At 44.4% G+C, this 14275-nt stretch overlaps 1 protein-coding gene across 8 annotated transcripts in view; it reads right to left on the reverse strand.

Annotated features, from left to right (window-relative positions):
- Nucleotides 1-4311: 4311 nt before the first annotated feature.
- The window catches only part of ATP11B (ATPase phospholipid transporting 11B (putative)), an 86625-nt gene continuing 76661 nt past the window's right edge, over nucleotides 4312-14275 (reverse strand). For 2 of the 8 annotated variants that reach the window (XM_082223944.1, XM_082223943.1), the window contains 2 exons: nucleotides 12457-12590; nucleotides 7465-8482 (listed from right to left, as the gene is read on the reverse strand). In XM_082223944.1, the coding sequence (XP_082080070.1) occupies nucleotides 12488-12590 (103 nt within the window). In that variant the 3' untranslated portion in view covers nucleotides 7465-8482; nucleotides 12457-12487. Of the gene's footprint in view, nucleotides 4458-4665; nucleotides 6654-7464; nucleotides 8483-9520; nucleotides 12591-14275 lie in introns of those variants that run through there. The other 6 variants (XM_082223946.1, XM_082223949.1, XR_014220093.1 and 3 more) reach the window with 5 other exon arrangements.

Genomic DNA, 14275 nt, shown 5'->3' on the forward strand with positions numbered 1-14275 from the left:
TGATGCATTCTAAAAAATTTTTTTAAAGCAAAAGCAACTCATGGCAAGGAATGAGAAAGCAGAACCTTGCTAACAGCCATGACATGCCACGACTTTTTGGTTGCACAGTGGAGGGGTTTTTATTCCCAGCCGTGGCACATTGCTTTGAGATTACTTGGGGCGGGTGGGGGAGAGAGGCTGAGAAACCTCCATGTTTAATGTGGTTGGTCCAAAAGCTACAGCATTTGTCTCTTGAACAACCTGTTAAATAAAGTAACTTATTTCTTAAAACTGTTCTCTGATGAAAATCCATTTGAGTAAGTTAAAAGACGATTCATATAGCTTTAAAAGCTTTAAGGTAACTTTTCTCACGGGTCTTGTTTTCAAGATCATAGAATCATAGAAGAGTTGGAAGAGACCACAAGGGCCATCGAGTCCAACCCCCTGCCAAGCAGGAAACACCATCAGAGCACTCCTGACATATGGTTGTCAAGCCTCTGCTTAAAGACCTCCATAGTAGGAGACTCCACCACACTCCTTGGCAGCAAATTCCACTGTCAAACAGCTCTTACTGTCAGGAAGTTCTTCCTAATGTTTAGGTGGAATCTTCTTTCTTGTAGTTTGGATCCATTGCTCCGTGTCCGCTTCTCTGGAGCAGCAAGATGTGACGGGAATTTCCAGAGGGCTCTCTTGAGCAAGAGGAGCAGGTTAACTTAGGAACGTTTTACACATTACACAGAGGCAGATCTCGATTTTGCTCTCGATTGTGCTGCGAGTGTAAACTCTACATGGCTTCTTAATGAATGTACCTACGTGCTACATGCATTTATATTTATATTTTGGGTGTACACCTAGAATTGACGTGGAGGTAAGGTTTCCACCCTATGCACCAAACTCCATACCTCTGAATAAACACTTGTAGGAGTTGTTAAGATTCTTTACAATGTTGTCCTCGCTGGAATCTAGTGAAAAATTGAGGTCCAGATCTCATCTGGTGGAAAAACCTTTTATCAGCAGTGTAATGTTACAAAATCAGCAGCCCCAAAGTATGGGACACAAAGTTTCGATTTCTTGGCTTCCCCCAATTTGTGATTGCTATAATGATGCTTAGGTGCTTGTGAGCCAACTCTCCATTCACTAGATATTTAGAACACACACCCCCCACCCTAATTTCATGTGGGTGGCAAGGAAGGGGGAAATGGAGACTGCATTGCAGAGCCTTACCCACTACCAGCTTTGTGTTAAACCACAGAGCCTAGGACTTGCAAGAAGGTTGGCGGTTCGAATCCCCGTGACGGGGTGAGCTCCCGTTGCTCGGTCCCTGCTCCTGCCAACCTAGCAGTTTGAAAGCACGTCAAAGTGCAAGTAGATAAATAGGTACCACTCCGGTGGGAAGGTAAACGGCGTTTCCGTGTGCTGTTCTGGTTCGCCAGAAGTGGCTTAGTCATGCTGGCCACATGACCCGGAAGCTCCCTTGGCCAATAAAGCAAGATGAGCGCCACAACCCCAGAGTCGGCCACAACTGGACCTAATTGTCAGGGGTCCCTTTACCTTTTACCCGCTGCCAGCTTTGTGTGCCAGCCACCAGCACTTGGCCCAAGATCTTCCCTTGGAGGAAACGAAGGTTTTTATCCCTGCACTTGAATATCCCAAGAGGTCACCTCAATCTCTTCCTAGCGCAGCGTGACGGCGGGTGCTCAGGAGTCCAAACTGAGTAATTCAAGAGCATCATTTGCAATGCTTGCTACACCTGCAGCTGCCTTTGTGGTTGTATAGCAGTTTCTGATTTGGGCAGGCAGGTTGGTGTGTACTTCGATGAAAAGCACGACATGAGCCATGGCTATTTGCTGTGGTGGATTATTCGTGTAAATATAAAGCACTGTATAACAGGTTTAGGGTTTTTTTTAGCTTGATATTTTAACTGTAGACCCGACAGTGTAGGGTAACAAACAAGAGATAATGGATTATTGTTCTATGGGTGAATGAGTGCGTGTTAACACTAGCTGCTATTGTGATGCATCCTAAAGAAAGCTTGCAAGTATTGCAGCCCTGCTTTTAATGGGACTAAACAAGAATCTAAACCAATGCGTTAAAATCTGCAGAGTAAGGATGGGGAGCTGTGGCCCTCCAGGTGTTAGAATCAAAAAGTTTGAAGGGCCCTTGGATTCAAGTGAGAGGCTACTGAAGCCTCATCCCTACTGTGGAAGCGCAATGAAACACACAAAACACTGGAAAAAGCTGCCACCTTCTATTTGAACTCCTTGCTTAAAAAAAAAAAATGGAAGATGGATAGCAGAGTTGCTGAGCTGCAAACCCTTTTCCTTCCTCTACCTGTGCACAGACAATTTGCAGAATGCACCCATTCTTAAGCAGTGAAGACAAGACAAGTGGCATAAAAGTCAAAAGATTTATTCAATAAATATAATTTCCATAAACTTTTGTAGAACAACCTATTGACATAGCAGTACGGTCAGCACGCTATATTAAACTCTGTTTCCACAGAGGATCTAAAAACGATGGTAGAGGTGGCCACAGTGCCCGGGGTCAAGATTCCTTGGTACCTATTATTGCTCTGGTTCCCAACAGGCAATGCTGCTTTAATGTCCCTCTTGCACAGTTTCAAACAGCTAAGGCGGGGCTGCATTCGGTGCTCCTTCCAACGGCACCATGCAGGGGCCTTTTCAAACCCTGAGAGCAGTGCACCCCACCAGGCTTGTCCACAACTGAGAATCAAGAGGGCTTGCTGTTTCTTCATGAAGGAGGACCAATTTGCAGGACCTTGAATCAAGCATGTTTGATGAAGCGCAGTCTTTGGCATAGTAAGAATAATGTCTCATACCTGAAACCACCCTCGTTTTAAAAATAAAGTATTTCCCAGCTTCTTTAAAAAAACACAAGTCAGTAATTATGTAATCCTGCAGCTAAGTAACAAAATAGGCTTTCTCTGAAACGGCAATTCTTGTTGAAAATGGTGAGTACACACACAACAAGCACTATCTGTCGCACGGGATCTCATTGAAACCTAAATTCTGCCCCAAGACGGAGATTATGAGCTGTGTTTTACCCGCCCCCCATTGATTTTAGTGAGACCGAATTACAGTACAATCCTATCCAAGTTCACTCTGCTACAAAAGTCCACCATGCACAGTGGAGCTAAGAGACAGGAGGTTTGAGCATGATCAACCATCCCTTTGCAGTGATTTTTCTCCAACTTGGTGGCCTCCAGCCACTGCATGTGGTACTTCAACAAGAGGACACCAAGTGAAGGAAAGCACAGCCTGCATACTTCCTAATATGTCTCTGGGCCCTTCTCAGTCACTTATCATTCTACTGTCCATCAGCTGTTACAGAGGTTCAACGCATTTACATGACACATGGCAAAAAGGATAAAGATGGCCATAGTTGTGTCTGCCACCAAATTATTGTTGGCATTGCTCCATAATAAGCACACAGGCTCTACTTGTAGTCAGTCCTTCAACATTTCCAGGGTCCAGCGTTAGTCACATTTCTCAATGTGGGGCCTGGGTTTAACGCAAACGTCCCTCCTCAAGCCAGTCTACACTGCAGAAGTTTGGGTTTGCATTCCTTATCCCCGGGGAACCCTGGAAGTTCTGTAAGTGTTGGCAAATGTGTAGTACCTGCACCCAATTGCAATCCCTGGGATTTTAGGAAGCAGAGCCACAGCAGGTTTCCGCAGCATCCTTATGACAATGGGTATGTGTTACAGGAAGCCACTATGCATCAACTTCCTAGCCCATCTAGCTCAGTAGTCTACACTGGTTGGCAGCTCTTCGGGGTTCAGTCCAAAGTGTTTCAAAGCCAGTTGACACCAGGGCCTAAACTTAGAACCTTCTGCGTTCAAAACAAGGTCTCTACACTTGAGCTACCTGAACTCCAGCTCCTGGCTGCTTTCCCCCAGCTTTTCCTATTGGGCATTTAAGTCATTCCAGCATGATATATAGAGAGATTTCAATATACAGTGGTGCCTCGCAAGACGAAATTAATTCGTTCCGTGAGTTTTTTCCTCTAGCGAATTTTTCGTCTTGCGAAGCACGGTGTCGGAAAAGTTTTGGAAAAGCTTCAAAAATCGCCAAAAACCTCAAAAAAGGCTACCACACCGCGTTCTATGAGTTGCTCCTCAAAGTCAAGTTGCAACTGTATTAAGGGTGCTAAGAAAAAGGACACAAACTTGCAAAAAACGCAAGACGTTTTCGTCTTGCGAAGCAAGCCCATAGGGAAATTCGTCTTGCGAAGCAGCTCAAAAACCGCAAAACCCTTTCGTCTAGCGAGTTTTTCGTCTTGCGAGGCATTCGTCTTGCGGGGCACCACTGTACAAATGTTCTACTGATTGCATGTTAGATACACTTGGAAAGTGAAGTTTACAAAGCAATCAAATTTGGAATATTAAATTTTAAAGAGAGATTCTATTCAGCCTTAAAAACTTTGGGGGGGCAGGTCAAAAGAATGTTTCAGACTACCTTCTTTCAGGGACGCAGGTGGCGCTGTGGGTAAAAGCTCAGCGCCTAGGACTTGCCGATTGCATGGCCGGCGGTTCGAATCCCCGCAGCGGGGTGCGCTCCCGTCGTTCGGTCCCAGTGCCTGCCAACCTAGCAGTTCGAAAGCACCCTCGGGTGCAAGTAGCTAAATAGGGACTGCTTACCAGCGGGAAGGTAAACGGCGTTCTGTGTGCTGCGCTGGGTCGCCAGATGCAGCTTGTCACGCTGGCCACGTGACCCGGAAGTGTCTGTGGACAGCGCTGGCTCCCGGCCTATAGAGTGAGATGAGCGCACAACCCTAGAGTCTGGCAAGACTGGCCCGTACGGGCAGGGGTAACTTTACCTCACCTTCTTTCAATGGCTGAGCAATGTTTAGCACTACAAAATGCAGCTTCACACAGGGCGATACCGGTGAAACTTTACATGGGCAGAGGTTGTGCAGGCCCACTGAAGGCAACGGGACTTTGCAGGGAGTGTTTTTGGTACGATGCCCCCTCCCGCAAATCTCCAAACATCCTTAAATATGCATAGCATGTTTTAAGCAGACAAAACTCTATAGTATTTGGAAATAAGTAGACTCCTTGGGACTCTGCAGATACCCCCAAACTATTGCAAATAGAGCTGCATGTAGGAGATGCCTGACCCACTGAGTCCCTGAGTCCCAAGCTTATTTCTTGTCTGTTGTCATTAGGAGTTTCTTTCTCCCAGCAGCTGAACTTCTGAGGATGGCCAAGTCCCCTTTTGTGGAAAAATCTGTAAAGTCTGAACTGGTTCTAAACAAGGGGACCTAAACACTTGATTTCCATGAGCATTTAAGTCTCCTCTCCACATTGTACTCTCCAAGCCATGGGTGAAGAACTCATGGCCTGCCCCATGTTAGTGAACTACAACCGCCATCATTCCAGACCACTGGCCATTTTGTATTGGGCTCGAGGGAGCTGGACATTCCTTACGCCTGTTCTCATGATAAACAAGGCCCAATTGTCAAAGGTTACTGTGAGAGGAGGATTCTCTTCTGTCCCTGTTGAGCCAGATACATCCCAATATTTTCTGTTGAGGGTAACATTTGGGGCAGCAGCAGAAAGCTTGTCAGCAATGCCAAAATACAACAGATGCAAGTCGCAAAAAGACAGCCGCAAAACTCTTCCCAGAACCACTCCCACACCAACACCAACGTGGAGAGCAGGGAACATGCTCCACAATCAAGGTGTGGCATTTAGTAAAGGCACACCCCACTATGAATGGGGATGCCACAAACCTGGCCATGTGCAGACTGGGGTTGGAAGAAAGAACGGACTTGGCCAACGAAGCAACGCACAGAGCTGCCCGTAAGATGGACAATCCATGTTGGCTTGTTCTGGGCACGACTGTGCCAGACAGCACGAGGCATTATATGCACAATGTCACACTCTGTAAGAGAGATGGCTTTCTGAGTCACTTGAGTACCTCCAGAAGCCCCATCTAGAAATCCTAAGGAGCAAAGTCAAGGGTTTAATGCAGGTGCAGTTCTCCGTTGCCAACGTTTTTGCAGAGTTCCTACCGTGGTGAAGGCTTCCACAGTGATATGAATGAAGAAGGCCCTCTTCGTACATCATGCCTCTTCGCAGGGTTTCAGACTGGGAATCTTGTATGAACATTTGACTGCTGAACTGCGATTTTGCAGTTCAGATTCTTCCAGGGAATCGGCAATACGCAACACTAATTTGACACTAGGTTTCCTTGTGTGTATTCCGTGAACTAGAGAGATTTAACAGAACTTACCCCTTACCTAAAATCAGTAAAGCAGGAAAATGGGCCCAACTCTACTTTTCCTGGCTGGTCTTAACAGGTACAAATATGTTATAATTCATGAATTTCACACTTGATTCATTTTGTTCGGCCTATGGCTGAACCTAGAACTAATCAGACCAAGAAACCAAAATGCACAAACGTTTTTTTTTTTAAAAAAAGATAAAATTATAAAAGCATCTGTGGTCCAATACAAAATATATTAGCTCTGCTTCCATTTGCCCCAGGTCCTGTTTATCATGCACAAAACAAATGGTACAATGAAATAAATTTTCTCTGACTTTGCTTTTTCCCCTCAGAAAGAAAATTATACCTGGGCTTGGACAGATGGACTCTTATACGCTTCCTGAATTTGTTTAAATACATGCTTCTTCTGCGCCCTTACATACACTGAGGAGGGGAGGAGAGAGAGAGGAGGGAGAAATGGGAAGTTTTGAAAAAATGAAGTCAATCACTCTTCAAATTGCGCAACTGTGGACAAAAGTATTTAAAAATCTAACTCTTCAAACACTCTCTTTTTTTAACTTAAGTTATACACTTCAATAAATGCTTGGAGCTGGATTATTTGTCAAGCCTGATGCCTTTTCTAACCTTTTGCCTGAAAAGATGAAATGAGAAGATGAAATGAAAAACCAGGAGGGCAACAGAATGTATGAATTAGTGGTTTATGTCACTGAGAAAATGGACTGAATAAGGAGAAAAAATGGAGACAAAATCATTTATGCAAACACCGGGAACACCTGCCTTCCTTTGTGCATCTAAACTGAAATGCACGGGAGCTGTGCCTGAGTGCTGCTGGCGTCTACTGAATACCCCGCCTTTCTAAGGAAAACATGAACTTGTGGCAAAAAACACTTGCAGACATTCCTAGAAATGACAGTATCTGCAAGCAGAGGACCCAACCCAGAGGTCAATGCAATGAGATCCAAACACGGAACGGGGTTCTTTGAGGCTTGCTGCATTTTTGGAAGCAGCCACCGACGCAGTTAGTTAAGGCTGCCTTCAAAAGCAGCGTGGTGGGAAAAGCAATGACACTTCCAAAGTGAACATTTATAGGGGCACGTGACTGGTGAGAGCAGCAACCCCACTGGTGCCTGGCAAAAGATGAAGGGTGTCATGAGCTCATCGCACTCAATGCAGTTGAGCCCCGATACGGAAGCGAAACACAATGGCCTCATTTTACGCATTGTGGTTTTTTCCCCCACCACCAGGAAGATGATGCTCTTCTCAGTGTCGCTCATGACCTGTTTGGCTCAAAAAGGAAACTGCAGTGAACATGCAAGCAATTTGCACAGGGGTGGCATTTTGAAATGTGAACTCCTGCACAGGGATGATACGGGATTCATAAAAGGGCTGCCACTAAGTCTGCAGTCCCTGCAAAAACCGGGAGAATAATTAACTGCTTAAAAGTGCTCTCCTATTAAGAGGATAATATTACTAAATAAATATATGGAGGGGGGGAATGTGTACAAAAAAGCAGCCCCCTGATCATGCATGCCTGGGGAACAAAACGATTATTCATTCAACAACACTTTGCTGTGATTTTCCATGTTCAAAACTTCCAGGTAGTCTAACAAGGGTGTGACAAATATTGAGTTCTCAATTTGTGGAGATGTTGGAGCTACCACATTAATAGTGCTAGCAACGTCCTATCTTGATTATCTTCTTAAGATTACGGATCTCTGGACAGCAAATCAAACTACATATTTCCTTTTAAAGTAATTCCAACATATTGTTGTTGATTGACTCGATCATGGAAAACCAAGAGTATCCATCTGAAGAATGCCAATAGGCTTCAGCTCCATTAAATGGCATTTTCAACATGGTTTGATAATCTGGAACCTTCAAAATCAATATTCTTATAGTAGGACAACCCATAACTGCTTTCCAGCGACATTCAAATGAAATACAAACTATTCCACCCAGGCTGTTTGGAATGGAACCCAGAGGAAAATCTCCTTAAATCTTCTGCAACAATTTGGGGGGAAATAAGAGACATTCCAGGACAAAAATACTTTTCTTTAAAAAAAAATTGGGGGTGGGGGTGGGTAGCAGATTTACTAAACCAGTGGTATACTACTGAATCTGTTTGTAAGCTAGCAAACTTATGGATTTCCAAAAGACACTGAGAAAAGTCTCAACATATGATTGAGTCCATTGTGGACAACGTCAAGATGCTTCGGTCGTTGGTATAGAAGGGTTCCGTAGAGCTCCATGATCTAAAGTAACAATAAGAAAGAAGTTTTGCTGACTGGAAATGTGAATTTCTGTTTGGAAAAAAGTGGGGAGGGGGATTTTAAAAGGATTAAAAAAACAAAAGCAAACGGAAGCGAGCCAAGGGTCTATGTTTCCCCCTCTGGTGTGAATAGTTTAAAAACAGGGAGGCCTTCCAGAAGTTGCTGGACTCCAACTCCCATGAGCTCCAGCCAGCACGGCCAATGACCAGGGATGATCATGGGCATCATCTGGAAGGGCCCTGGGTTTCAAATCTGGGCTTTGTAACATTTTGGATGCGATCAACAGAGATGCAGAACATTCCCCAGAAAAATGGAGAAAAGCTTCATGTTAGAAGCACCCCTATTACTAGCTCACAATTCTGTAAACAATTATGCCCCTTTACACATATGGGGCTTGTTTTCATGTAGTGGCCATGATTCGGAACCCAACTCCTGTGGAGGATTCTCAGGATTGTCTACAGGGGAATTGCTGCTTATCATGCACTAGAGGTGGCTAACCTATGGCCCCCCAGAACAATATCCACCATCCCTGACAATTGGCCACGCTTGATGGGGCCAATGAGAATTGCAAGTCAACATATGGAAGGGGCCATAGGTTAGTCACTTGTGGCATGCAGTGAAGAGCAGGATCGTCTAGCCATTGTGGAATATTTTCCTCTCATTGGAACGAGCGTGAAACCTTTGTTAAAGATGCGTATTAGTGGCATGCAATTGTGCCACACGTTTTTCAGGAGAAAGGTGTAAATGAGCACATTGGGAAGTTTAAAAAACACACACATTCGGAACAAAAACCAAAAATGAATAATAATGGAAACATCCATCTCCATCCCAGCTATCTGAAATATCTTGAGGAAGTAGCTGTGAACATGTATCATTAATAAAACCACACGATTCAGTATTAGCACTTGAGTGACTAATGCAATGACGAACAGTTTGATTGATGGAAGACAGACGAGCAACATATTTTGGCAACTTAGAAAAGTCATGCACAAATTCTTGTTTTGAAAAATCAATGAAAGCTCAGAATAGAAATCATATTTTAATTTTAAAGCATTAAAAGAGGATTTCATGTGCTGTACCCATTTCCCCTTCACTCCAAGCATTTAACACCATTAGATGAAACAAAAGCATTCCCATTCAGAATGTCACCAGGTACTGATTTCACATTCCAGTTCTCTTATTTGACAGAATATTCAGTGCTGGTAATCATGGGTGTCACACAATGTCTTCGAGCCAATAAAACAGGTAAATTGTTAGCATGGGTAAGTCAAGAGACTTGATGGATACTGTTGGCCAAAATCGTAATACTGGAAGTGGATAACTGAAATGGCTGAAACAGACGTTCTACCTATACTACCAATCATATGGAAAACAGAGCCTGAAGACGTGTGTTTCATCTGACAACAGACAATCCTGGGACAGATAACTAGAAAGTTCTCAGCTCACACCCAAAGTGTTATCAGTCATAAGCACATGGCGAGTCTACTGTCACTAAGCTTACTTATTTCACCCTGGTCCAATGACTCAGGACAAACACTGAGCCTCCCCCCCCTGCTAAGAACAGGTTCCCCATTCATTCCCAGTGCAGCAGCTGATCTGAATACATGCTCTGCAGCCTTTCATGAAAGTGAATGAGGACTTCAGGTGCCCAAGAGTTTATTCTGGGTGCACATCTCAGTGCTCCGATAGATTCGGGGAAGAAATACTGAAGACTGATACTGTCCTGTCTGTCTCAGATCACAGTGATTTGGGCAACATCTACTCCATGTCTAGAGCACAACTGCTCTAAATCCATGATTTTAGGGAATCAACTTTTACTCTACAATTGCTGCCTTATAATCTTGACGAAGAGACGAGCTACAATTCCAAACTGTCTGAGGAACGGTGCTGTGCAATTTACCAAGTAAAACTGGGCCAGGAAAATTATTAAGTCTCTTTCAAGTGATGATCTAAAGCAGCGGTTCCCAACTTGTGGGTCCCCGGATGTTGTTGGACTACAGCTCCCATCATCCCTGAGCTCTGGCCTTGTTAGCTAGGGTTGATGGGAGTTGTAGTTCAACAACATCTGGGGACCCACAGGTTGAGAAAGGCTGATCTAAAGGGAAACCAAATTATTTCAGCAGAATTTAAAACCAAAACAGAAAATGCTGCGGGGTGCGCTGCGATGCTGCCAAGTCATGTTCTCGGATTGCTTTTTAAGATGCATGGTAAGTTCGAGAGGGTACTATTCTGTCAAATAGGAGACTTTAGTCACACCATGCTGGCCATACACTTATAGATGATGCAGAAACAAAAGCAAAAACCATCAGAATTGTTAGCCAAAGTTGAACATGAAGCAGATTATACCTACCTTTTGTGAACACCAGGCATAGCCAGAACCTTTGTGATATTGGCCTGGTTTGCATATAACACTAAACCCAACGATGGCTTAGCGAGAACAAGAAAGCTTCGCTCCACCCCCCAGTCTTGCTGCTGCTGCTACTCAGAGCTAAACCACGGCTGCACACTCTTTCCTTGCATAGGAATCTGTGCTCATGATTTGTCTCACTTCCAGAAAACCATGAGCTGCAACAGGCAATTTTCCCCCCTTGAGTAGCCGCTCGTGGCATGTTGGCACGCGAGCCAGATTTGCACGTAACTCTAGGTCTATAAATGGTTTAGCTCCGAGTAGTACGGTGGCCGCAGGGCCGGAGAGGGAGTGAAGTGGCTATGATTTTCCAGAACGTGGTTATCAATCAGAGGTGTTAGGAGAAACTCAGCTGCAACAGGTGATTTTCTACCCCACAAATATCTCTCTTGTGTTTGTGTCACGCTGTTTCCTCCCGGCTACCCTAGTTTCAGCAGAAGGACGAAGTTGCAGACAAATTCTGCAGATTCTAAAATTTGCTGTTTTAAAACGGTTCCAAACATAATAGTGCTCGTCAAGGATATTTATATGGGCTCTATTGGATATACTGCTTTTTTAAAATAATAAAAAATAGGTATCTACAACTGAAAGAACATTTAGCACTGATTTCTGAATGGCATGTATTGCAGATAGAAGTAGAAAAGTCCCAAAAATTTTAAAACTGTTATATTGAGCTGCTTTGGCTCCGTCAAGTTTTGATATTCAATTGTACGTATATAAAACTCCTGTTCCATATTGTTTTAAAAGTATTTTTTTTAAAAAAACAAAACACTGCCAATGAACAAATAAAAGTCCCAAAATAAAATAACACCCTCCCCAAAGCGTTCCTTTTACATTTGCAGAGGAAGTTATATTTCAGGGGAGAAAATGCAACCTTTGTATAACTAGAATCAGACACTGCAATATATGACTAGTGAGCAGACAGACACTGAACAAACAAGGGACTGCACAAACCGTTTTCTAATTTGCGAACACAGGGAAGAGCTAAATCAGGGGAATAAATCAGGACAGTGATCAGATTTTGAGGAAAAGGAAATACAAGGCAAGAGAGGAGGAGGGAAATCACATTGATATATGCACACAAGAAAAGGAGAAGCCAAAAACGGAGCTTTTTTTGGACTGCGGCACACGCACAAAGCTTGGCATGAGCAGAAGCTACTCTCTTCTGCTCCCTGGCAAATGCACTCGGATCACTTGTTGGTATTGCAGAGAGCAGGGGAGCCCCGGCTCATGTGCAGCTTCATGCGTATGTCAAAGCCACTCTAGGCACACTGCAGCTGCTGGATCGGACGACGTTGCGGGAAAAATTCAGGAAGTTTTCGGAACAAAATACCAATACAAAGGCAGCTTCCTTTCTTGCACTCCACTGAAGGGGCTTACAGGAGAAGCAGAAACACTGATCTTTTGAGATCCAAAAATAAAAAAAGGGGGGTGGGCCCTATGAGGAGCGCCGCCTGCCTTTCCTTAGACATCTACAGCTGCCGGCTCGTCGTGCTCCAGTTTATAAGAGAACCGTCGGCAGCAAAGGCAATTGAGAGAAATTCCACACCTGTTGATTCGCGTTGGGCTGCAGCTCCCCATCATTCGCTCCAGCATTCTTCTAAGAGGCGCACATGCTGTTTCTCCATCTGAGAAGCAGCACATGGAGTCCAAGCAGTTGATACCTGCACTTGTCTCAGTAAGCTGAGGGGGTGGGGAAGACAAAGGAGAGATCAGCGTATCAGATTCCTTTTCTTACTTCCTTTCTTTGCTATTACAGGTCACAAACCTCTTTAGAGAAAAAAAGGGGGGGGGGAAGCAACACAAATCTTAGGAGCATGAAGGCAATACGTATGAGCTAGCCTACATGCCTCCTTCTTGCAGATCCTGTAAACTTATGTTGGGCAATTCAGTATAATAGAGGTGCAGCAGTGATGGGGCAACATTTAAAACAGGGGTAAGCAACCTAAGCCCCCGGGGCTGGATGCGGCCCAATCGCCTTCTCAATCCAGCCTGCGGATGGTCCGGGAATCAGCGTGTTTTTACATGAGTAGAATGTGGCCTTTTATTTAAAATACATCTCTGGGTTATTTGTGGAGCTTGCCTGGTGTTTTTACATGAGTAGAATGTGTGCTTTTATTTAAAATGCATCCTCTGGGTTATTTGTGGGGCATAGGAATTCGTTTATTTATTTATTTTCAAAATATAGTCCGGCCCCCCACATGGTCTGAGGGATGGTGGACCGGCCCACGGCTGAAAAAGGTTGCCGGCCCCTGATTTAAAACCTGGACACCTTGCCATTAATGAGAGCACTTTCTTTTGCACTAGATCCAAAATGGGAAACCAAAACAACAACATTAGCTACGAGGTCTGGGACCCAGGGTACTCACCCCTCATCCCTGACCCATGGTGCCCCACTAGCTATTTCTGCTTTCTGTTTAGGTCTCATTGGCCTAACCCAGACCATACTTTTGCCCCTGTTGTTATTTTCCCCACTTTCCAGCAGTGCCCGCAAGGTCAAAAGCAGCTTTGACTCAGCAACCTACTGACAAAGTCTCATTGGCCTGCTGGGTTTGAACTCAACAAGTGGGAATCACTTCTGTGGCTGCGTAAATGGAGAGAAATAAAAGGAAACGACGAGGAAACCATTTTGAATTGGCATATGCCTGACATCCTGCCAACAGCTGCTGCTGCTGCTACCGTGACAGCAGGGATGATTTTTATCGAGAAACAAACGAAGGGACATCCGTTTTCTTATGTGGCGTCAAGGTGCTAAACCTGAGAAGGCAGGTGATTGGAGCTCCTTGAAGGAAGTGTGTGGTACAAATACCAATCAATAAAATTATTTCCACTTGAATTAGGGAGTTTGGGGAGACAGAGCTGGGCAAAGGAGGGGGGAAAACATGTTTAAAGTAGTAACATTAACAACCACCAATAGCACAAAGGGTAAGCAAGCAGCAGGGCATTCAAGCTGAAATGAACAACAAAAAAGTAGGCTTGTCTTATTAGTTAGTATGAAACCGGCTAGCGGAAAGAAAGGCACTGAGGACACCCCCCCCCCCAAAAAAAAACCCCCAAATGGTTAGTGAGGGGGAAAGCAACAATTACATACACGCTTGAACATCTTAGCTGAAACCCATGTCAGAAGTGTCACAACTTTTTGTACAACTTCAAAACCACATTTCAGAAATCTCACAAACGCTGCAATTGTCAATTGAATTGAAGCTTATCGCTGGCACTTAACAGCCATTTTCTACTGTAAGACTCATAAGCCTAAAGTCTGCACACCCCTGCCCTAAATGGCCTCAGCCCAGTATAGCTGAAGGAGCGTCTCCACCCCCATCATTCAGCTGAGTTCACTGATGTCCAGCTCCAAGGGCCTTCTGGTG

This window comes from Podarcis vaucheri (genome assembly GCF_965113315.1).
Source record: "Podarcis vaucheri genome assembly, chromosome: 5".
Lineage (NCBI taxonomy): Eukaryota > Metazoa > Chordata > Lepidosauria > Squamata > Lacertidae > Podarcis > Podarcis vaucheri.